Raw genomic sequence first — 24,751 nt, forward strand, 5'->3', positions numbered from 1 at the left:
TCATAGTACTCTACACAGATACATATCTCACATGGGCGAGTCTTAAAAAATTATTGACAGTTATAGATCCTAATGGAAATCAGTCATCCATACGCAAAGAGCATTCATATTACTGAATATCAGTTAAAGCATAAAAATGAGTTTGAAAGACAAGATTAGTGATTAAGTTGTCAAATTTTTTTAAAGAGGGATTGATTCTGAGTTTACAGTACAGGAGGAAAAATTAAAAGTATCACTCTGCTTGAATTTTCCATGTTTAAATACTTATTAATCTTTATAAGCAAATTTTCTTTTCATTTTCCTTTTTAAATTTATAAAGACTTCACATTTGAGGAAAGCAAATTGAAGAGAAAGTTTTCTTAAATGATTTAAATTATCAATGTGTTAGGTGTTGGTTGAAATTATAAAAATATCCCATTTTTAATATTAATTACTATAGTTTTTATAGCTTAATGTTCTTCTCCTTTGAGCTTAATTGAGCAGATAGGGGTACAAGATTTCTATGACTTTGCCTTTTAAAAAAAAAATATTGAAAGCCAAATTCCCAATATCTTTGGGAAAATATGTAATTTCATCATAGAATATCTTTCCGGTTTGTTGATTGCATCTTATTATAAATTTATTTGTTGATTTATTCCACATTTTTTCTTTTTGTGTTTGATGTTTTCTGCTTCCTTTTTTACTGCTAGTTCTTTCTGGGAGTTGGGGGGCAGTATTTTCCTTCTGTATGCCTTTACGTTTCTTTTGACTCAGTCTTTGAATGAAAGCTTAAATTTTGAAGTATACTGAATGTATTCAGACAGTTTTTTCCATTTATTTCAAAAAGAAATAGTTTTTAAGGAAAAACAATATATTTCTTTGTGTATAAAATATTTTTTATTGTTTTAGGCATTATCTTGACAAATTACACTGTATTCTAATTTATTAAAACTGCATTTACTTTTTATTTTATGAACTCTTTTTGGACACATATAATAGGCATATATCTTTGATATATGTTCTGATGTAAAAAAAAAAGAGCCACATTTAGAAGTTACAGTTTTTTCATGGTTTTGTCTCTTTTCATAAATATATTGCAGTAGTGTTCTCTAGCTCTTAGAGTACAATTGGAAAGGGAAAAATTACTACATAGCTTTAAATGGATATGAATTCTTTAATTAGGTATTACATTTCAAAATTTCAGGATTGTTTATACACATATAGAAATGAACCAGTATTTCCCTTACATTTCACAAGATTAAACCTGCTGATTAGGCCTGTGACTGAGCAGGGTCTCAGGGTCCTTCCCTCCCCCTGGCATTCAGGGCCCTTACAGTGGGCAGCAATCTGTGTCTTCCTTTACTTTCTTCCTAAACTCTGGCTCAACGCAGAGAATGCCACCTGAGGCTCCAAATGTCCCAGGCTTCTCCAGCTTCCAGTCCTTTATTTATAATGTCCTTCCTTCCTGACAGCGCTTGTATCTTTCTCGCTTTTAATGGATCTCATTCCTTCCTGGTCCTTGAAGCTGTAGTTCATACTGACCATTTCTTTCTATGAATTAATTATACTTATTTTCTTTAACACATTTCTTCTCCCTTTTAAATATGTTATTATAGTTCTTGTTTTTTTACTGATATTCATAATTATTAATTGCTATTAAAACAATAACTGACGGGGCCGGCTCCGTGGCCGAGTGGTTAAGTTCTCATGCTCTGCTGCGGCGGCCCAGGGTTCGGATCCTGGGTGCGGACATGGCACCGCTCATCAGGCCACGTTGAGGCGGCGTCCCATATCCCACAACTAGAAGGACCTGCAACTAAGATATACAACTTTGTACGGGGTAGGGGTTGGGGAAATAAAGCAGAAAAAAAAAAAAGATTGGCAACAGTTGTTAGCCCAGGTGCCAATCTTTGAAAAAAAAACAAAAACAATAACTGACCATTGAGCACCCACTGGGTACCAGGCAATGATAAGTCCTTTAGATAAACTCTTCAAAATATTACCCTTTTCATTTTAGAGTTGACGGAAATGGTATTCATAGAGTTTAAATAACCTTACTAAGGTTCCTCAGCCACTAGTGGGGCCTGAATTTGAATCTGCACTTCCTGCAGTCCCACTCTTGGTTCAGTGTGGCATATTTCTCTTCTATCTGGCCTCCATTATTATTTCTTGCACACCTTGAGATAAGTATCCTGAACACACAGTTCTTCTAAATGAAGATGCAGGGAAGGCATTCAGTGTACACTTATGGAAAGACTAAAATGATACAAAGTGTTAGGAATTTTCTCAAAAGAAACAAATGGCGTAGGCATCTCATAGTGTGTTTATAAGTGGGGGAAATAATTTGTGATTACCCTGTTTCCATTTATGGTTTGCCTACCTGGAGTAACTGGCACCGCTCAAACTGCCTCTTCCCGCCAGTCTTCCACAGTAGCACTGGGAACCAGTGGATATGGAGCTGGGTGGGAAGGCCCTCCAGGATGATCCGAATGTTCATTTTCACATGCAGATACTGAAGACATATGCTGTAGACTGCTAAAGAGTAATTTATTTTATAAATCAAGCATTTAGAATGTCTGAGTGATAACTAAATACGTTGTTACTTTTCACATAGGGCCTACTTTACACTTTCTAAGTGACACACTGGCGTGGTTGACAAATAAATTGTACCTGCTCTTAATTATAGAGAAAAATTTAAAACTCCTTCAAGTTGTTGGAAAGTGACTTAAGTGAAATAATGGATATTATGCTTTTTTGAGATTTTAGCCAGTGGCAAGTTAGCTATTTAAGAATAAAAAATGTGAGATCAAATAAATGTGCTAAATAAATTGAAGTAAAAGTGATAAGAACACAGACTCTAGAACTAGACAGACGGGCTCAAATCCCCATTCTGGGACTGACTAGTTATATGGCTTAGGGCAAATTAACTGCTCAGTGCTCTAGTTTCCTCATGTGAAAAAACAAAAAAGGTAATACTGCTTATTGGGTTGTTTAGAGGAGGATAACATGAGTTCATGCGTATAAGTTACTTAGAACAGTGCCTAGCAAGTAGTCAGTGCTCTGTATATTAGCTGTTACTATTAAAAATGACATTTTGTAAGTAGTAAATTTGGTAAGGAAAGTCCCTTAACATAAGTAAAATAAAGTACCCTCTTCTGATCCCCAAAAGAAAAACATTGTCATAAATATGAGAATACTTTTAAATGATTGCATTAAATAACTAATAAAGGGTATTAAGTTGTACCTCTGTGTATCATTTGTGTCACAAGCTATTAAAAATAAAAGTTAAATTTTTGACCAACAGCTAATGCTAAAGAAATGTTTGCCTGAGTCAAACATTGCTTAGAGTATCCAAAGGCACATACTTGATTATCCTGTCTCAGAGCAGAGAAGTAACACTCAGATCTGTTCCTTTGACTACCTAGAGTGCTGTCATTTGTTTCAGTCACTCAAGGTTTTCTAGGCTGCTGTGAGCCCTGCTCATGGATAAAAAGTAAATTACTTTTAAATAAAGATTGGTTAGTAATCTGGCGCTCTTTTTGGGAGGTTGGAAGTGTTGTCCTTCAGACATGTTTTTGGATTATATTTCTTTAAAATATTATCAGTAAGGAATGTTGTATTTTGTGATTAAACTCAATCAATTTAAGCACAGGATTGGCATCCGTAATTTATGTGGCCATTCACTAAATCTTTGCCTTAAAGCTTCCATTTAACAAATTTGTAACTGTCAACTTGTTAGAGATTTAAAAATCCAAGTTGAAAAGCACCTTTTACTCACGCCTCACAGTTCATGGTTACTAAAACATTTTAGGCTTCTGCTCATCTCATTACCCAAGCTCAACTTTAGAGATGGTTGCCACCAACGAAATGTGTGTGTGTTTGGCTTTCTGATGGAATATGGTTGCCTTTATGGAACTTCCTTTTCATTTGCATTATTATGGTTAGCAGAGAGGGAATTTTGCCTAATTGCTTTAGCGAGAATGTAAAAGTCCCGCACAGCTCCTGTGGGTGGGGTAGAACTAGACTTTGACAGTCAGGGTTTGCGTCACTCTGATATGTTTCATGAAAACACGGTATTTTTCCCTCTAGAAATAGCTGTGTCTAGTTTAGAAAAAATTAATTTTTGTCGTCTTAACTTTCTGAATCATAGGCAAATGGAACATCAATAGCTATGTCAACAGATATAATAACTTTAGGATAAACTCACAGAATAATATGTACAAAGAGAAGATTTTGCTGCTACTAATGATTAAAATTTATGATTTGAATACGAGACCCTTTTTTCATCAGTAGGTTTCAGTAATAGAAGAAAGTATTCTTTTCATGGTTAATAAACTCAGAGAGTAGACCTGCAGTAACTTACATAATAATAGCATTGGGACACTTGGAAGAAAAATGCTATAAATATAAAACCTGAAAAATCTTTTATTATTGTTTTATGTGGGAACCTGAATATATTTGAATATTTTCATGAAAGAACCAATAGCAGAGTCTTTCAGAAATTTAAAAATGTAAATATACTGTCAATATGTAGACATTTTTATTTCAATTCCTTAAGTAACAGTGATATTGCATATGAAGTCAAAGTACATTAAAGAAGTGAATAAGTATTATGTTGATGCTTTGTATTATATTTCACATCTTTGTAGATTCATCCTTCCTGATACCTTACTTTTGTTTCAGTATGGATTCTTACTAAGTCATATACATCCTAGTCTATGTTTTAAGTATTTTCTTGTTTTTGCTAAGTTTCCTACTCCAGAGGACAATGTAGAATGTGAAAGATATCCATTGTTAAAAACAAACAAAACTACTATATTAAGTCAATAATGATAATCACTCTGAAGCTGAGCATAATATTAGAGCAGGACAAACAGCCCCATCTCACCCATATCTTACCTGTGCCTTAATTATCCTGTATAAATAATTCAAATAGTAACTATCGGGGATTTATTGAACACTCAAAATGCAAGATACTCTGTTGGGTACTATGGGGAATGCAAAGATGAATACGGATTTAGTCATAACCTCAAGAATTCACAGATAAGATTTATAAAAATAACTTTCAATACAAAGCAGAAAATAAAGTACTGAAAGAAAGACACAAAAGGTTCTGGATATTCAGAGGGAGGAGGGAGAATTTACTTCTTTCTGTTGAAAGTAATTCGAGACTTTGTGAGGCAGATCATGTGTTCCATATAGACCAGATTTATGCCACTGGAGGGCAGTTCTAAGTCATTTTTCTGCCACAACTAGTTGATGGGTCTTATTTAAATACCATCAGATAACGGTGACATACAGTTCCTAGCATACCCGGCTCCAGTGGTACCTCTTTCCTTTCTGCTTATTAGTCTTTATACAAGTGACTGAGTGTGACATCATTCTATGGATAATCTTGAGTCTGCCCTGATTAGTATGTTTTAAAGAGTAAATCAGGTATGAACTTTGGTACTTTTACTATTATTAATTGCAAACTACCAAGTGAGCCTCATCATAGAGTACCTAATATGTTGTTGATTCATTCTTAATATGTGTTGACTGACATGATACTTAAGTGTAATAGCAAGTAATGTTGTTGCTTCCTTTCTGGAAAGCGTGGTTCTCTACTCTGTAATATGGAATTCATTCCTACTCTAGTAAACATTATATTTTCCTAATATCCTTCCATGGCCCTTCTGTAACATTCCATTGATATAATTTCAGTTTTTATTTATTTTTTTTAAAGATTGACACCTGAGCTAACATCTGTTGCCAATCTTCTTTTGTTTTTCTTCTTCTCCCCACAGCCCCCCGGTGTATATATGTATATTCTAGTTGTGAGTGCCTCTGGTTGTGCTAGGTGGGATGCCGCCTCAGCATGGCCTGATCAATGGTGCCATGTCGACGCTGAGGATCTGAACCGGCGAAACCCTGGGGCTGCTGAAGTAGAGCGCGCGAACTTAACCACTCGGCCCGGGGGCCGGCCTCTGATTTGGGTTTTGATTCATCTCTGTTGCTTCATCACTGTTCCATGGAACAAAAATTGAGTTACTTTTCCATCATGTGAGACGTTTCCCATGAAGAGATTTTCTTTTCCACCGTGCTGTGTTTCTACCTGATTATTCTGTCTCCATAGAGTCATGTATTATTTTCTTAGTTTTTCTGACAATGAGCAATATAACTTTTAAAAATAGGTTATAGATGAATATTTCTCAATTGCATAAATCTTTTTCCCTGAGTAGGGTGATAAGCTTAACTGTAATACTTAGCTCTATGCAAATAATTCCTAAATATATATTTAACAGCACATTTTCTGAACTTGACACTTACAAACATTTGTACTACATATCTCCGTGTGCCCTTCAGGCACCTTGCTTGCCTTAGCATGCTTTAGCAGATATTGTTGGTGCCCTGCCCAGATGCTCTGTCCTGGCTGGTGCCCTTTTCAAAGAAAAATTGCCCTTGACTAAATGGGAAGTGCTTTGCCGGGCACACCCCTTTTCTCCCCCTCTGCTCCCACCAGGGAAGACTGCATGGAATGACTGATGGATGTACGGTATAAGAGACTGGCCTCCTCGCCTCAAGGTGGGGTCAGCTCTGCTGTACAATTAGTGCTTTTCCATGGGTTCAGGCTGAAGCTGGTCTCCAACTGAGGCCATATTCTTGCTTGCCTTTTGTCCCCTGCCCCATCCTGTTTCCCTTAATAGCTACTTCCTGAGAGTTCTCCACCAACAAATCACTTGAACAAGAATCCCTGTCTCAGGCTTGGCTTAGGATCTGACCTAAGAGAGACACATGCCAAAATTGAGTTTATCAACTTCTTCTTAAGCCCGGTTTTCTTTCTGTATTTCTAGTCTTTAATAAATGATATCATCTTCTGATTCTTGAGCTAGAAATCTCAAGTCATCTTTGACCTCTACTTGTATTGTTCCTGTATATCAGTAGTTCTTAAACATTTTGTCTCCGGATGTCTTTACACTCTTAAAAATTATCAAGGACATCAAAGACCTTTTGTTTGTGTGGGGTATATCCTTCACTCTTTACCATATTAGAAATTAAAACTGAGAATAATTTAAATATTTATTAATTTATTTTAAAACAATACAAACCCACTACAGATAAACATAAAACACATTTTTATGAAAAATAACTATATTTCTAAACAAAATATTATAATGCCAGAAGAATGGTATTATTTTACATTTTTTCAAATCTCTTTAATATCTGGCTTTAAAAAGTTGACTGGATTATCATATTTGATTCTGCTTTCAGTCTGTTACAGTATGGCACATCACGTAGCCTCTGGTAAACTCACTGGATCTCAGGAGAGAATGAAAGTGAAAGGGGCAGATAATGTCTTAGCATCATTATGGGAATAGTTTTGATGTTGCAGACCCTGTGAAAAGGGCTGAGCCCCTGCGCCACACTTTAAGAACCACTGCTGAACATCAGTTGATAGACGAGTCCTTTTGATTTTGCCATGAAATGTTTAGCAGTGTAGTTAACCACATGAACTTCAAAGACTCACAACTTGGGTTAAGCTACTTAAAGTCTCTGAGCCTCAGCTTCCTTATCTGTGATATGGAATCATAATCACAGACCATTGTACTTTTACAGATTACATGATATGGAATGAATAAAATGTTTCACATTATCTTGGATACTCAGAAATGGGATATTTGGAGATTGAGAACATGGACTGAGTCTGAATCCTACCTCTACCACTTACATGCTGTACAATCTGGAGCAAGTTACTTAGGCCTTCTCTAAGTTTTAGTTTACTCATGTATAAAGTAAGACAATAAGCTTGAGGTCTGAATGAGTTCATATGTGTAAAGTGCTCACAACAATGCCTGGCACATAATAAGTATTATGTAAGCATTAGCAGTTGTCATTACTATTCATAGTAGTAATAAGTGCCCTGTAAGTGTTAACTAATGAGAGTCGTTACTATTTCTTCCTTTCTACCACCTCATTCATCTTTTCTTGCCTGATTTATATCGTACTGACTATTAATTGATCTCCCTATTTCCATTATTTCCTCTTGCTTATTAACTCTCCATACTAAAACACAAATATAATCGTATCAATTCATTGAGTAGATACTTCTGTGAGCTTCTTGATGTCTTCAAGAAGATAACTAACGTCTTAGAACATCACATAGGGCCTTTTCCAGTATGGTACTTTCTGTAATTCACATCCGTTAGCCACTAGGTGCTTTCTCTAATTCATACCCACTCCACACACACTACTCTCTTTTTGTCTGTGTCTGTTCTCTCTCAAGACTATCTTTTCCATCTTTGTTTCATAAAGCTTCCCTTAGTTTTCAAAACCAGCTCATATTTCCTCTGTTGAAGCCACATAAGCCCCCAAATGAAATCTTTCATACCACAGGCTTAAATTGGGAATTTATTGGACATATAGTCACCCTACTTGGAACACAAAAGTTTTTGAAAAACCACTCAATCCTAATCCTCATTTTTAATCAGATCATAAATAAATCAGAAGATCCTAATCAGAGTTCCTTCTTATCATACCATTCAACTTGACTTGGGTTTAAAAGAACTCATACTAGGGAGTCATTTATAATCTGTTTCATAGCATCCACCCGAAGGATGACAATAATTGGGACTCCTGTGTATTAATACGAAACTTTAGAGCATTACTAATCAAGACTTATTTTTTCTTTCCCCTGAGAGAGAATTTAATATGTGTCTGGGCTTTGTTTTTGTTATTATCAGACATTCTTAGTAAACAAATTGTGTTAATCAGTTGAAGGTTCAGTTCAAAGCTTTTACCATGGTTGCTGTTACCAAAAGTTGAATGGACAGCAAATCCGAACTTTCTCCTGAAAGGTTGAAATCAATTGCTAAAAGATTAATGAGGACAGATTTCCCAGCATAATTCACATTGGTTAATGACTAAATTATACCCAAGTCTTGAGAAAGCATAGGTAGAATTTGCTCTCATCCGTTTTCCCTCACCTTGAGATTTTCCATCCCACTGCCCTCCACTCCTTCTTATCAAAAGAAATGCTTGCTTGTCACATAGGAAGTCTAAACTTTTCAGTTGGAGATAGAACTTTTTATTTGAATTGAAGAGTATTCTGCAGTGTTAATGAAACTTTTAGACAGATGGTTGATGTTAGTAAAATACATCTCTCATGTTTGGAGAAAAAAATCTATCAAATGAAAACTAAAATTATCAATAGTTCTGATCACTTTGTAATAGCAGTGATGTAGTTGGGACTGACATTAGCGGCAATGATTTTATTTATTTTTAAAATTTGTATTTACTTTTGAAAAGATAATATGTCATGTGGAGCAGAGCTTAGGTCACTGGCTATTTCATTTATTCATTTATAAAGCATTTATTGTGCTCCTGATGTAACTAAATCTGATGATAATACCAGGGATACAAAAACAATAGACCTTTATCTTTAATGGGATTGCCTGTTTGTTGCTTTTTTCCCCCCTCTGTTAGATTGTAAGTTCTATGATAGTGGCAAATACAGTGTATTTTGATTATTCAAAATATACTTATATAAATTAATCCAGTTTTTAAGAAATATATTTTAAAAATCATTCTATAACACTTAAGAATGGCAACAATCAGTATAAAAATTTATAATGGAAGTTTTATTATGGATCATTGACTGGTGGCTGGTGATAGGTGACAATAGTTGATAGATTTATTGAATTATCTTCTCTAATAATTTGTTTGAATTTTATTTTCTTTCTTCTATAGCAGTGCCATCCAGGAAGACTTTTTGTGATAAAGGAAATGTTCTATCTCTGTGTGTCTAATACAGTAGCCACAAGACAGTCGTGGCTACTGAGCATTTCAAATGTGGCTAGTGCAACTGAGGAACTGAATATTTAGTTTTATTTAACTTTAATAAATTTAAACATAAATAGCTACAGGTGACTGATAGCTACTGTATTGAACAGTGCAGTTTTGTGGTGTCATTAGTTTCCTTCAAACAGTGGTAACAGTTGAATTACAGATTCTTAGTTTCATTATTTTATTCATGGGAGAACCAATTTTCAGAATTTTACTTACAGATACCTGTAATCAAGGCATTGACTCTTCCTTAAAATTAAATTATAATTAATATTTTTTCAAAGTTCTATTAGAAGGTGAACAAGCTCACTTTTTTCCTTTTACTGCGACATAGAGATTGCTACAAGACTCATAACGAATCATTGTCACTAATCTCTGTTTCATTTTGGTCATAAAGTTCAGTCACTTATCTTCATAAGTACTGAACGGGTAAGGGGACCATTCAGGCTGATGAGGGAAGCAGCACGTGGTAGGGATCAGCCGGTGAGTGATGATTTTCTGAGATCATGTACGGGAGTAAATGGAACAAGTGGCATCTGTATTTGGAATTTAAGTCCTTGCTGATTTGGAGGAGGAAGAGCATTTAATGGAGCATAAGCTACCACGAGACACGGACAAAGTTATGATTACTTAGCAAATAGGGTAAATTAAGGCAGATCCCAAGTGGAGACTTATCCTAGAAACTGTCCAATCGGAATTGTATCTACAATCATGAAGAGAATGTGATTGTAAGACCTTTTAATTAATTTAAAAATAAATTAATTATCATAATATAAACGGCAAAAATAATGCAAAGTTTATATTAAGAATGTTTTCTAATCAAGATGAAAGTATAATTGTTGGACTTTGTCAGGTGTGCGTGCTGTTTTTAATACTCGTAATTCCCTCTAATGATGTTAAATCTTTGTTTTTAGGGGAGTTAATCTTACTTAGAAAGTGACATTGAGCAATTTTAAGAGCCCAAGGGATCCTTGGTTAGGCAGCTATGGTGGAGGCACATTTCTACTAGCCAGAAATCCGCCTATTGCGTATGAGTCTGACTCCCTTTAGACTCTAAGCACCTTGAAGCTGATTTGTGTCTTACACTTCCTCTGTAACTCTCCATGTGTCTCTTTAGAGAGACTGGTTCTCTCTGACTGACTGTTGACACCCTAAAATTCTTTCTTTCTCTCCAGGGTGAGCCCGTCACTTTCTGTGAGGAGAGTTTCGTGAAGCACCGCTCAAGTCTGATGAAACAATTCTTGGAAACTGCAGTTAACCTCCAACTTTTTAAGCAGGTAAGAGTGGACCTCCACATTTTTCTTCTGTAATGGAAAGTTACAGAAATGGAGCAGAAATGCGTAATACATTTTTATCACTATAAAATTATGTCTAAACCCTGAGTAATATCTTTGCTAGAATTTCAAGAAATTTTTCGTCCTTTTGTAATTCTGGCTATTTATGGCATGGTACTCCAGAAATATTATGTAACAATAATTTCCCTATTTAAAAAAATTCCTCATCAAAAGTGCTAAACTGATGCTCTCACTGAGGAACAGTATCCATGCACAGTCAAAAAGCAACAAGACTAGTTTTACGTCAGTCATCCTAGAAGGAGTTATTTTGGTCTGGTAGTTTGACTTGGTAAACAAACTGTATTTTTTATAGGACAGTCCCTGTGTAATCCAGTTTATAAAAATAATTCATAAATATGTAACTTTTTAAACTTTGTAAGGCTTCATAATAATAAATTCAAAATTCAGAAAAAATTTATAGTCATACTATGTTTCTTGATTTTTGGCTTAGAAAATATAACTGCCATTTCAAAAAGCAGTTGCTTCACAGCAGTAGCTTCACATTAGAAAGTTGAGATGTGCTGCTGCTTTCATCCCACTGTGTGATGATCGCAAGTTCCCTAATTCAGGCTTGTCATAGTTTCTGTCTACATAATTTAAATTAAGTTCTTAACACTGGCTTTTCTTATCCCATGTGACAATTCTAAGTGTAAAGTTAGCTATGTGAATTCAACATTTATTGAAGACCTACACTGTGTCATAAACTGTGCTCAGGGCCAGGATGCAAACTTGAATAAAAACTGAGTAACGCCCTTGAGTAACTGACAGTCTAATAGAAATTCCTTTGGACTCTTAGGAGGAAAGATACCATATAACCTGAAATAACCTTCAAATTAGTTAAGTAAATAAATAAGCATGGCGACAAATCCAATACTATTATCTATATTCTGAGGAAGTTTTAAAAAATAATCTTGAGTTAGAATATACTCTGTGAGGGGGATGTAACTGTCTTCCAGTATGTGAAGTTTTACCTTAAAGAAAGCTTAGATTTATCTAATACATAGCCTTAAGGAGCAGGATGACGTTTGATGGGTTTCAAGATCAAAGGTGTCTTGTGAATTTCCAGAGCTGGAGTGGGTTACTTTTGGAGCTCTTGTCCCTGGAGGGCTCCAATGTAGATTGAATACTTAAGGGTTGTGTTGAGGAGCAAGTGATAGTCTGTATAAATGCTGAAGTATGTAGCACAGTGCAGTCCCAAACTAGTCATCCAATGCATGCGTGTTGAGTTACGTAGCAGTACCCTTTTTGTATTTTTATTTGTCAAGAAGAGATAGTACTACCTTCCATTGTCAAAACTGAGATGTGAAGATCAAATTTTATGGGAATGAAAGATTGAATGGGTGGGTAGAATATTTAACTTATTACTTCTCTTTGACCATGAGATTCTGTAACTAGAGTCTTACCATTTGATGAAGTTCAGACACAGTAAATTATTTTTACGTAGTTACAAAAAACATATTTTTTAGGAGTCAGGTAGAGTTGAGTTAAATCTTTGCTTTATCACTTAATAGCTGTTTGTTCATAAGTGTCTATTTTTTCCTTAAAATAGAAGTATCACCACTTCCCTCACAGGGTTGTGATAAAGTTTGTGTGAATTAAATACATATACACTCAGCACAGTGCATGACACTTTGTAGAAGCCCAATAAATTTTAGCATCTGCCTCATAGAACAATTAGATTAGCAAAACACAAATCTGTGCAGGAATTTTGAAAAGTGTAACTTGCTCAAAAAGGCTAAATATAAAATATGAAAATGATCAATCAAAGTAGAACCAATCATATGGACAACTTGGCTAGTTTTACATGTTCCAGTTGACCATGTTCTCAAATTTGATATCATTTTATGATGCTTAAGAAAGTGATACTTGAAGATGGTCCTGAAAGGATTTAAAAGATTCTTGTTTTGAGAGTTTCACAAACTTCTAAAGATGAGTAAGTTCTAGAGATCTGCTGTACAACATAGTGTCCATAGTTAACAATACAGTATTGTGCACTTAAAAATTTGTTAAGAGGGTAGATCTCATGTGAATATTCTTACCACAAACACAAACACAAAAACACAAAGGGGACACAGTGAAACTTTTGAGAGATGATGGAATGTTTATTAATTTGATTGTGGTAATGGTAACAGGAGTGTATACATATGTCCAAACTCACCAAATTGTCTACAATTAATTATATGCAGTTCTTTGTATACCAATTATACATCACTAAAGCTTGGAAGAAAAAAAAAACAAAATAGAAACAAAATAGGAATCAGTGAAAAATTATCAATATAGATGAATCCTCAAAGATGCTATTGATCTTTCTGAAATAATGTAAAAATATTTATTAGTTACAAATGATTAGTATTCATTACTGTGAATTTGTGATCCATTATAGCTCAAGAATTACTCAGGTTCTCTATTTGGCAGTGCTTATGCTGCAAAATTGAGAGAACATGGACCCAGGAGAGCAACATATATTTTAAGTTGAGTTAAAGTGAACTGTTACTCCTGATAATATGACAGGGAAGGGTCCAGAGCTAACTAATGAAACAATTTAAAATTCAGGATTTAAAAAACTTCTAGTGGTGAGGGGGCACAGCAGACAAAGCCCAGGGCTTACTTTCCAAGATGAGAAGTGCAGTAGGAGACCTGACTCCCATAAATCTGGGATGCCTTAGTGTGAAAGTAAACAAGAAGTAATGGTGCCCCTTCCCTTAACCTGTTTCCTGGGGGTTGTACATCCACAGCACGGGTACTGAGAGGAGGGATGAAAACATGCCACTGAGGAGTAACCACAGGCCAGCTTGTGCAGAAATTTGAAGCCTGAATTAATAATTTCTGATTTGTTCTGACAAACTAAGCCAACTTCAAAGTGACCCTAAACTGTTAGTGTCCTCAGGCCCCAGGCAGAAGCAGACACTCATCCTCTCTGGAGGAATCCACCTTCATCCAGGTACCAAAGAATTCTCCCAGCTAAAATGCCAAACAGAAATTTCACTGTGAAAAATCATTCAATATCCAAGGAAACAAATCATGAATGAGAACTAGTAGAAGTAGCAGATGGAAACTGATTTGCAAAGACTTTACATATGAGTATTATTAGAAATAGAATATAAAAAGCTGTGTTTAAGGTGTTCGAAGAAATAAAAGACAAGCTTAGAAAATGGGCAAAAGATCTGAACAGAGATTTCTCCAAAGAAGAAATACAGATGGCCAACAGGCCTATGAAAAGATGCTCAACATCATTAGCTATCAGGGAACTGCAAATCAAAACTACAATGAGGTATCACCTCACTCCAGTCAGAATGGCTATAATTAACAAGACAGGAAACAACAAATGTTGGAGAGGATGTGGAGAGAAGGGAACCCTTGTTCACTGCTGGTGGCAGTGCAAACTGGTGCAGCCACTATGGAAAGCAGTTTGGAGTATCCTCAGAAAATTAAGGATAGATCTGCCATATGATCCAGCTATTCCACTGCTGGGTATTTATCCAAAGAACTTGAAAACACAAAGGCATAAAGATACCTGCACCCCTGTATTCATTGTGGCATTATACACAATAGCCAAGACTTGGAAGCAACCTAGGTGCCCATCAAGGGACGAATGGATAAAGAAGATGTGGTATTTATACACAATGGACTACTACTCAGCCATAAGAAATGACGAAATCCAGCCATTTGTGACAACATGGATGGACCTCGAGGGTATTATGCTGAGTGAAATAAGTCAGAGGGAGAAAGTCAAGTACCATATGATCTCACTCATAAGTAGAAGATAAAAATGACAAAAAAAAAAAACAAAACACATAGCATTAGAGATTGGACTGGTGGTTACCATTGGGGAAGGGGGGTAGTGGGCAGGGTAAAAGGGGTGATTAGGGTCACGTGTGAGGGGATGCACTATAATTAGTGTTCGGGTGGTGAACGTGATGTAATGTGTCCAGAATTTGAAATATGATGCACATCCGAAAAAGATAAAAATTTAAATAAATAAATAAAAAAAAAGACAAGCTTTAAAAATGTTCAGGGCATAAAAACTTGAAGGAATGTGAAGCCAGTTTTAAGAATGTGTCAAACTTTTGTTAAGGAAGCATCTCGTTTAAATTAAAGGAAATTGATGGATTTAACAGCTGATCAGATCTAAGTGAAGAGAGATTTGCTGAACTGGAAGATATATTTGAAAAAGAAATTGTCCAGAATATGGTACAGAGAGATGAAGAAGTAGAAAATATAAGAGGTTAATAGACATAAAGAGTAGAGTGAAAATGTCTAAAATCCATATAATCAGTTCTAAAAGGAGGGAAAGAAAATGGAGGAGAGACAATAATTGAAAGGGTAGTGCCAGAAGCAATGAAATACACCATTTTAGAAATTTAAGAAGTCTGACATATCCAAACTGAATAAATAAAGAGAAATCTACACCTAAGCAGTATATTCAGCTCTGAAACGTTAAATAAAGGAGGAAAATTTTAAAAACAACATGAGAGAAAAGACAGATTACCTTCAAAGAACAACGTACTGACAGCTGACATCATGTCAGCAACAATGAAATCTAGAAGATACTGCCATATCTTCAGTGTATTGAGAAAAAATACGTAGAATCCTATGCCAACTACAATCCTCTTAATTATAAGAGTGATGTAGCAACGTTTCCCAACAAAACCCGAGCTTGCTCCTTGTGTTGGCTTTGTTGATGTGTCTGCTTGGCCAAGCTACAGTCCCCCGTTATTCAATGAAACACAACTAGGTGTTGCTGTGAAGGTATTTTTACATATGTAATGAAAGCCTCTCATCCTTTGACTTTAGATAAGGAAGGTTATCCTAGATAATCTGAGTAGGCCTATTTGAATCAGTTAGAAGGCCTTATAAACAGGACTGAGGTTTCCCTGGGAGAAAGAAGAAATCCCACCTGTGTATGATAGCTTCGGCCTCTGCCTATGGGTTTGGTCTGCCATGATTTTTCCTTCCTGACTGCTGTTCTGTGAATTTCAGACTTGCTTAGCCAGCCCCCATGATCATGTAAGCCAATTCCTTGTAATAAATCTCATATGTATATGTATGTCTGTCTGTCTATCAATCAATCAAATCTCCTACTCGTTCTGCTTCTCTGCTTGAACCCTGACTACTACACCAAAAGCAGAAAGAAATCCGTAAGGAAGTACATTAAGAAAGTACTTCAGGGAGAAGGAAAGTTTTCTCAGATCCAAGATGGAAGGTCTGAGATGCAAGAAGGAAGGAAGAACAAAATAAATGGGTAAATATGTGGATTAAATTTAAACAATATTTACTACATAAGACAGGGATATTCTTCCATATGTTCAAGAATCAAGTGGTTCCAATTTGAATTCCAAAAACTTACTGTTTTGATTATAGCAAAAAAGAGACACTCTTCAGTTTATTTTATAAGGCTAAGACACTCTCAATTCCGGAACCTAAGACTGCATGAGAAGAGAACGTTATAGGCCAGTGTCACTCATGACTACAGATACAAAACTTTAAACAAAATATTTGCAGCCAATTCTTGCAATGCATAAAAAGGATACTATTTCATGAGCAGGTTACATTTATTCCAGACATTAAATGGCATTAGGAAATCTATGAATGTGATTCACTGCATTAACTGATTTTAGGAGAAAAATCATCACAACAGGTGCAAAAAGTTTTCATAAAATTCATGATAAAAGCTAAAAAAAAGGCATGATTAAAGATATTTTCAATAAACAGCATACTTAACATTGAAACACTGAAAGTTTCCCTCTGAGAAAGTGCTGCCTTTTACCACTGGAACTCCTAGCTTATACAATTTAGCCTCTCCTACCAAAAATGTATAAAGATTTAGAAAGGAAGACACCAAACTGACATTATTTTTATTGCTTTGAGGGTAGAGACAAGTTTCTTAAGACATAAACAAATAGCTTAAGAAATTTGACTTCGTTAAAATTAAGGACTTTTGGTCATGAAAAGATACCATTTTGCAGTGCATGTGAACCAGCCAAGGATTTATTTTGTTTTATTTATTTATTTATTTGGAGGAAGATTAGCCCTGAGCTAACATCTGTTGCCAATCTTGCTCTTTTTGCTGAGGAAGGCTGGCCCTGAGCTAACATCCATGCCCATCTTCCTCTACTTCATATGTGGGACACCTGCCACAGCATGGCTTAACAAGTGGTGCCATATTTGCAGCTGGGATCCGAACCGGTGAACCCCGGGCCGTCGAAGCAGAGCGTGTGCACTTAACCACTGCGCTACCTGGGCCGGCCCCCACCCAAGGATTTAGAATCTAGGGTGTTAAAAACTCCTGCATGTCAGTAAAAGACATACTCAATATAATTATGCAAAAGACTTGAATAAGCACATGCAAATGAGGAAACCTGAATGGCTAATAAAGATATGCAAGATCATCAACCTCATTTTTAATTAGAGACCATCCAATAAAAAGCAATGAAATATCACCTCATACTCACCAGATTGGCCCACTCTTAAAAACTTGAAAATCTGAAATTTTGGCAAAGGCGTGGAGCAAGGGACCAAGTTTTAACTGTTTGTGGGAGTGTAAATTTGCACAGTTTGTTTAGAAAACGCTTTGGCATTACCACGTAAAGTTAAACTTGTAAATTTCCTGAGCCAGCAATTTCACTCTGAATTCTACACCAAAGTCATTCATCAAAATTGCTCATAATATCAAAATACTGCTAATAATCTAGACATTCATCAGTATTAAAATGAATAAATTGTTACATTCATACAATAGAACACTGTATGGCAGGGAAATGAATGAGCTGCAGCAGAACTGAATATGAATGAGTTAAATGTAAGGAACAAGTCACTGAAGAAGTAATACGATGAGTCCTTTTATGTAATGTTCAACAGCAAGAAAAAGAAACATTCTTGTGGTAAAACTGTAAAGACAGACAAGGAGAAGATAAATGGAGGTTTGTGGTCTTTTCTGTGGAGGGGGAGGGGCACACAGGGAAGGACCTTCTAAGGAAGGGAATGTTCTGGTAGTTTGCTTTATCATTATTATTTAAACTATTATTTAAGTTATTATTTAAATTATCTAAGTATTGTATAAAAACATTTTTTAATGTTTCCAGATTAGCCAGTAATAAGCTGTGTTTTCATTGGCAGTTGACTTCTTAACCTCTTTGGGCCTCAGTTTCTGCGTCTGTAACCTGAGTTAGACTGAAAGGTCACTGAGTTTGAGATACCTTTCGGCTCTAACATTCCGTGATTTCATGAAATAAACATAGCTTAGAGTGATGATAGTTGGCTCCATTTGGATAAATTCCTCTTTAGATAATGGATTTGGAAGGAATCCCAGAAACAGCTTCTTAAATCCACAACTCTGACATCACCACTTTCTTTAGCTAGCAGCTTTACAAAGATTTAAGCCATTATTTTTAGGTCTCTTACCTTTATCTCATATTGCACTAACACAATAAAGGAAATTATTTTTGTGTATATATGTATTGTTTGTAATTAAGGCCCCTGGAACTAAAGTTTTTTCCGCTCATTTTATTTTGCACTCTCCATGGCTAAGGACCATGACTGAACTCAGTGTGGGAACCGAAGAGCCTGGTCTAGAACAGCAAACTTAGGAGGTCTCCATGAGTATAGACCTTCTTTTAGCTGCCAGTCTAGATTATTGTTAAGAAATGTATATAGTAGTGAAAGAGTTCAAATAGATGGTAATAGATTTTTTTTCCCAAAATAATTTTGCTTGTACATATTCTAAGTTTATCAGGGAAGAAAATGATAGAGAAGATTCAAATGAGAAAACCTCTTGTAGTATTCCTCTGAAACCCTTTCCTACCTTCCATAAGCTAATATGAATGTCTCTTTCTCAAACTTCTCCATCCAAGAAAGTGCCCCTCATGGTAAAGGACAACATGTTTTTAAAAAGAGTGGGGGTGTGGCTCTAGGAGCCCACTGAAAAGCGTAGCATTTCAGGAAGCCGTCTGAACTTTTCTAAAATGTGTATACACTTTGTGCATTCTTTACCACAATATAGCCATGTTTATTTTAAAGTGAAAATATTTTAAATAAATTACCCTCCTCCACCCTCCTTCATCTTCAAGTAAAATTAAGTTTTCAGTTTTAAGTTTTCACCATATTCGTTCTTTGGCCTTGAGTTCCTGGTCTCACCATTGTGTGTCACTAGGGGCATGCTTACCCCATTGTTAATAGCACTTGCAACATTTCTGCAAATCTAAAATGATTTCAAAATAAAAAGTTTAAACAAATTGCCAAAAAACACCAATAGAACATTCTAATTCAGGCACTTAATGTCTTCTTACTAGAGTGTCTTCGTGCCATCATTATTATCCTTTCTGCATTATTATCCTATTATCCATGGTTTCTCATGAGAGGAGAGCTTTTGTTTTTACAGTTGCAATGAAGAGGAGGAGAATCCTTGCTTTATTCTTCTTAAATATGCCTTTTTTGTAGACTTCTTTATTGGCATATTGACTACTAATACTTCTTATAATACTCTAGTGTCTTTTCATCTGTGATATAACTTCCTTTTTCCTCCTGTTTCTCTAGGCAGTTCCTTCAGTGTCCTTTATAGTTGTGCTTGCTTTCTACCTATCCCTACCTGTTGCAGTCCTCTTGGCTTCATCCTCAGACCTCTACTTCTCTAACTCATACCATGTCACTGGGTTTTCTGATGTAAGACCATAACCGTGTTAATTACCTATATATGATGAGTCCCAAATATATCTATACCCTAGACCTATATTAATGTAAGTGTGTGTGTGTATGTATCTCTATACATATGCACTCCCTTACAAATGCAGTCCTCACCCCTGTACATACGCATGTCTGTATACATATGCACACACTGGACCCACCTGCAGCACTTCTTTTGGGAACTAGTGCTACCTTGTTGCCTAAACCAGAAAATTAAAAGTCACCTTTGCTCATGCTGTCACTGCCAACCCTTCTTGCACCCAATTTCCGGTTGTTTACTATGTTCCATCGATTCTGCTTTCTAAATACTACTTAGATTTATCTGTTTGATTCTCTCCAATTTCAGTGTCAGTGACTTAGGTTGTTTAACTGGTTTTATGTTCTTTCATTTAGCTCCCCTTTCAAGCCATTCTCCATTCTGTTTGGGGAATGTTCTTTCTGAGAGTCTTATATCTTTTCCATTATTATTTAGGATGAAGTTCAAACCCCAACCTGGCACACAAATTTCTTCATCTTCTGGCTTCTGTCTCTCTAATATTTTCTCCAATACTTCTCGAAATACCCTTGCAACAGCCATTCTGAATGATTTGCTATTTGGTCTTTGAAGATGGCTTCATGTCTTTATGCTTCTGAACTTGAATTGTAATAGATGTTTAATAAATAATGAGAGAATGAATGATAGTAATTATAAATAAATAAAAATAATGTTTCTTGGGTACTGACTTATGCTGGGTACTATTTGAATGCTTTATCTAATCTGGTTTAGTCTCCACAATAACCGTATCATTACATTATTACTGTGACTTTGTAGGTTATAAACCTAAATTATAGGGGGGTTAAATAACTTGCTGAGAGTTTACACAGTAGCTAGTGTATGGTAGAGTCAGGATGTGGATCCAGGGAGCCATTAAGATTTACTGTCCCTTACTGTCAAAAAAGGATTTACTGTCCTTTACATTACCCAACGCAGTCATTCAATACTCAGTTCAGATGTCCCTTTTCCAGCTTCTTGACCTCCCAATCTTCTATAAATTCCTTTCCTTTCAGCGTTTTGGGTTTGCACTATATAATATTCATTGGTTTCTTTATCTCCTTCTTTAGTCATAGGCTCTATAAAGACAAGGATCATTTTTTAAGTGTTTTTGTATCCTAATATCTAATGTTTAATAGGCACATAATATTGTTAAATAAAGAAATCAAACTTCTGAGTGACTCCCTTATTATAAGGAATAGGCATGAAAATGTTTTGACAGTTCTGATAAAGTGCTTATAAAATTGAATATAATGGAACTCATTAGGGATAATCCAAAAATTGTAGGAGTCAAATGTTACTCACTTTTAAATTGAGTGGTGTGTATAATTTTAAACCTGGATTCACATAATGGTATAGTGTGCAGAAGTGCAAATTCTATGAGATCCTGAGCTCTCTCTGTATTTTGTACTATGACCCACTTTCTCTGACTTAATAAGACTTTGGTTAAAAGGAGTGGGTCAAAAGCCAGATGTTTTCCTTTTATGTTACCTAGAGATTTTGGAAGATTTTAGAAAGCTTTTAACATAAATTTCTACATTTTCCTCTTAATCTTTTTAAAAATACATGTGATAGTTATTTATGGTATGTAATCTATAGCTAAGATCAACACATGCATTACTAGTACTAAAGATTCAACAGGTTTGGAGTATTAGGAAACATTTGACATATGAATGGATGGAAGATAGTAGCTGTATCAAGCATATATTTGATAACATGAGAAAGGAATAAAAATAAAATGGGACATAGTGAATATACAAAGACTTACTGGCAGAAGGAAGGAGTGCGCAGGGGAGATATCTTATCAGGACAAAGAATATACATTTTTTTCAGCATCCTTTGTAAACTAATTTCGAGTAGTATCCTAAGCAGTGTTTTCTCTAAATGTGGTCTCAAACCACCTGCATCAGATTTACCTAGAAAGTCTATTAAAGATGTATATTCTTGAGTCTCACCTTCAGAGTTCCTGATTCAGGAGGCCTGGATTAAAACCCAGGAATCTGCATTATTAATGAAATACTATGAAAATTATGCATACAAAAGTTTTCGAAACACTCATGTAAGTATTCTTTATTCATTCTCTCACCAGTATAATTCGAGTGTCTACTATATACTAGGTAGTGTTCTGGATGCTGGGATACATCAGAGAACAAAGCAGAAAAAAATGTATGACTTTGTGAATCTTTTATTTCTAGTGGGAAGGGGACAGACAGTAAATTAAATAAGTTATGTAGAATGTTAAAAGATGGTGAGTACTATGGAAAAGTAAATAGAACAGGACAGGGGGACTACTAGGGGTCAGGGTGAAATTGCAGTTTGAAATGGTGTAGTCAGTGTAGATTTCATGGAGAATGTGGCATTTGAGCAGCGTCTTGTAGGGTGGTCAAAGATTTAGATGGTTATTGCTGTAATCTAGGTGAGAAGTGATTGCAATTTGGAACTGGTTGGTAGAAGATATGATGAGAACTGGTCAGAATATGGATCTATTTCGAATATAAAGTATGTGGATGTTCTGAAAGATTTAATATGAAGTGTGAGAGAAAGATGAGTCACAGGTGATTCCACGATTTCTCATCCAAGAAACTGGTAGGATGTAGTTGTCATTTTATTGAAATGGAGAAGATTGTGGGCAGGAGAGATTTTGGTGAGAATAAGAGTTAAATTTTGGACATGTTCAGTCTGAGATGTCTATTAGACATCTGTTTCCAAGTGGGGTATTGGTTAGGCAAATGGATAAATGAGGCAGAGGAGATTACACTGGAGATTTGCGAGTCATCAGCATATAGATAGTATTTAAAGTATTTAAAACCGTTAGACTGGAGACCAAGTGAAATAACCAAACGAGTATAAATGGAAATGACAAGAGGTCCAGCGACTGGACAGTAGCAGAGGACAACAGCAAAGGAGGCCAGAAAGAGTGAGTGGCCAGTGAGGTAGGAGAGAATTCAGGATAGTAGTTATCACTGCAGCCACGTAGAGAAAGAATACCAAGGAGGAAAGGATCAGCGCTGTGAAATGCTCGCCACAAGTTAATTACAACAAAGACTTGGAACTGACCACTGGATTTAGTAAGGTGGAGATAGGAGTACCTCAGCAAGAGCAGTTTTGCTGAAGTGTTGAGGAAGAAATTGTGATTGAAGCGTGGAAGGAGAAGTGTGGAGACAAAAGTCCTGACAGCTCTTTTGAGTTTTACTATAAAAGGAACAAGTAATGGACATAGCTAGAGAAGTAAGTGGGGTCGAGAAGAAAAATAACACATTGTTTGTAAGCTATTGGGAGGATCTAGTAGAGAAAGAAAACTGTATTCAGGAGAAAGGAGAAAAAATTGTTAGAGGAGTGGGTCTTTGCGAGGAGCACAGATACTTCATGCATTACAAGAGAAGGCAGTCTGTGGGAGGAGGAGATGGAGGAAGCAGGCAAATGTGATGCTTACAGCTTGCAGAATTTCTCTTTTAATTGCTTCAGGGTTTTTTTTCAGTGAAATTAGGAAGCAATGTCATCAGCTGAGAGAGAATGGGGGTGGAGGTTGGACATTTAAGGAAAGAGAAGATATGAGATAAATGAGATAGTGAATGGACTGGAGAGAAAGTAGAATTGTTTGGCATCATTCAGAGGCATTTGAGATTGGAGAGTATGAATTAACGTGAGAACAGTCATCATGGGCGATTGGTTTTTCTCTGGCTCCTGGAGCTTTGTACAGGCCTCCTGAGGATGTGCACTCTCCTGTTTCAGTGCGGTCTGTATGCTGGCGTTTCCCTTGTCCTAGAATCCTCTTCTCCTGTAAACCACTTACTTCCTCACTGCTTTCAAGCCTTGGCTCACATGTCATCTTCGTCATATCTATCCTGATCACTGTATTTAAAATCTAAAGTTTCCTGCCCAACACTCCCCAACCTCCCTTATGCAATTCTATTTTATTTTCCAACACTCATCACTTTCTAACATCCTACATAATTTATTGCATTTCTTATTTCATGCTATTACTCCTCCGCTCCCCTACTAGATCTTTAAGCATCATGAGGGCTATATTTTTTGTCTGTTTCATTCATTTCTGTATTTCAGGTATCTAAAAAAGTGCCTGGCATAAACATTCAATTAAATATTTATTGAATGAATTAACTAATTCTTTGGTCTGCTGGTCATGAAGTTCAACAGACTCCATTCTGATGCAAATTATTTAATGTCTGTCTGTTGGTATTTCCTGGAAGGTACTATTGTCCCATTAATGTTGTTTTAAGTTATTAATTCTAATAATAAATTACACTGAATGGGCTTTTTATACTCAAACACTCAAAGTGTTTTCCTGTTCACTGTACCATGGAAGTCTAATTTACTATACTTACAGCCAAGTGATTACCTAATCTTTGAAATGTTATAAAAACAATTTATTCCTATTCTTTCACATACTTAATTCTCTTGGTTTACCTCTAAACTGACCTACCTTATTCCCACTTGTTGTAGCAGTTTCTGTTTATATATGGCTACTAATGGAATGCCTTTAACAGAATTTAGCAGGTGTCTATAAATAACTGTTGATTTAATTTATTGTAACACTTGAGTGGAGTTTTCATTAACCTGTCAAGGTTTACCGAGCATTTATAAGAAGAAATATTTAAATTAGACTACATATTTTTTTATCCCAAAGCATTATATAGAAAGGAAATTTTAAAGATCCATAAGAAATTAATGTGTTTTATAAGTAATTTTTTACTGTATTTAAATCTTTTCTTTAAATTGCTAAAGATTTCTGATTCATTAAAAAATATATTCAAGACTTTAATTTTATTAAATTAGCCATCTTATCTTTGTGCCCAAGAAGGGTTTCTAATAGGAGGTAAAGTTTTGAGATGTGGTGGTTTTTCCTCCAGACTGAAGAAGGAATTTGGGGTGTAGGTTTGTTTGTTGC

At 35.7% G+C, this 24,751-nt stretch overlaps 1 protein-coding gene across 11 annotated transcripts in view; it reads left to right on the top strand.

Moving 5' to 3' along the window:
* The window catches only part of DENND1B (DENN domain containing 1B), a 244,500-nt gene that overhangs the window by 172,320 nt on the left and 47,429 nt on the right, over positions 1–24,751 (top strand). For all 11 annotated transcript variants that reach the window (XM_070501653.1, XM_044762634.2, XM_044762641.2 and 8 more), the window contains one exon: positions 10,977–11,078. In XM_070501653.1, coding sequence (XP_070357754.1) covers positions 10,977–11,078 — 102 coding nt within the window. The remainder of the gene's footprint in view (positions 1–10,976; positions 11,079–24,751) is intronic.

The sequence above is a fragment of the Equus asinus genome, chromosome 30, assembly GCF_041296235.1.
Source record: "Equus asinus isolate D_3611 breed Donkey chromosome 30, EquAss-T2T_v2, whole genome shotgun sequence".
Lineage (NCBI taxonomy): Eukaryota > Metazoa > Chordata > Mammalia > Perissodactyla > Equidae > Equus > Equus asinus.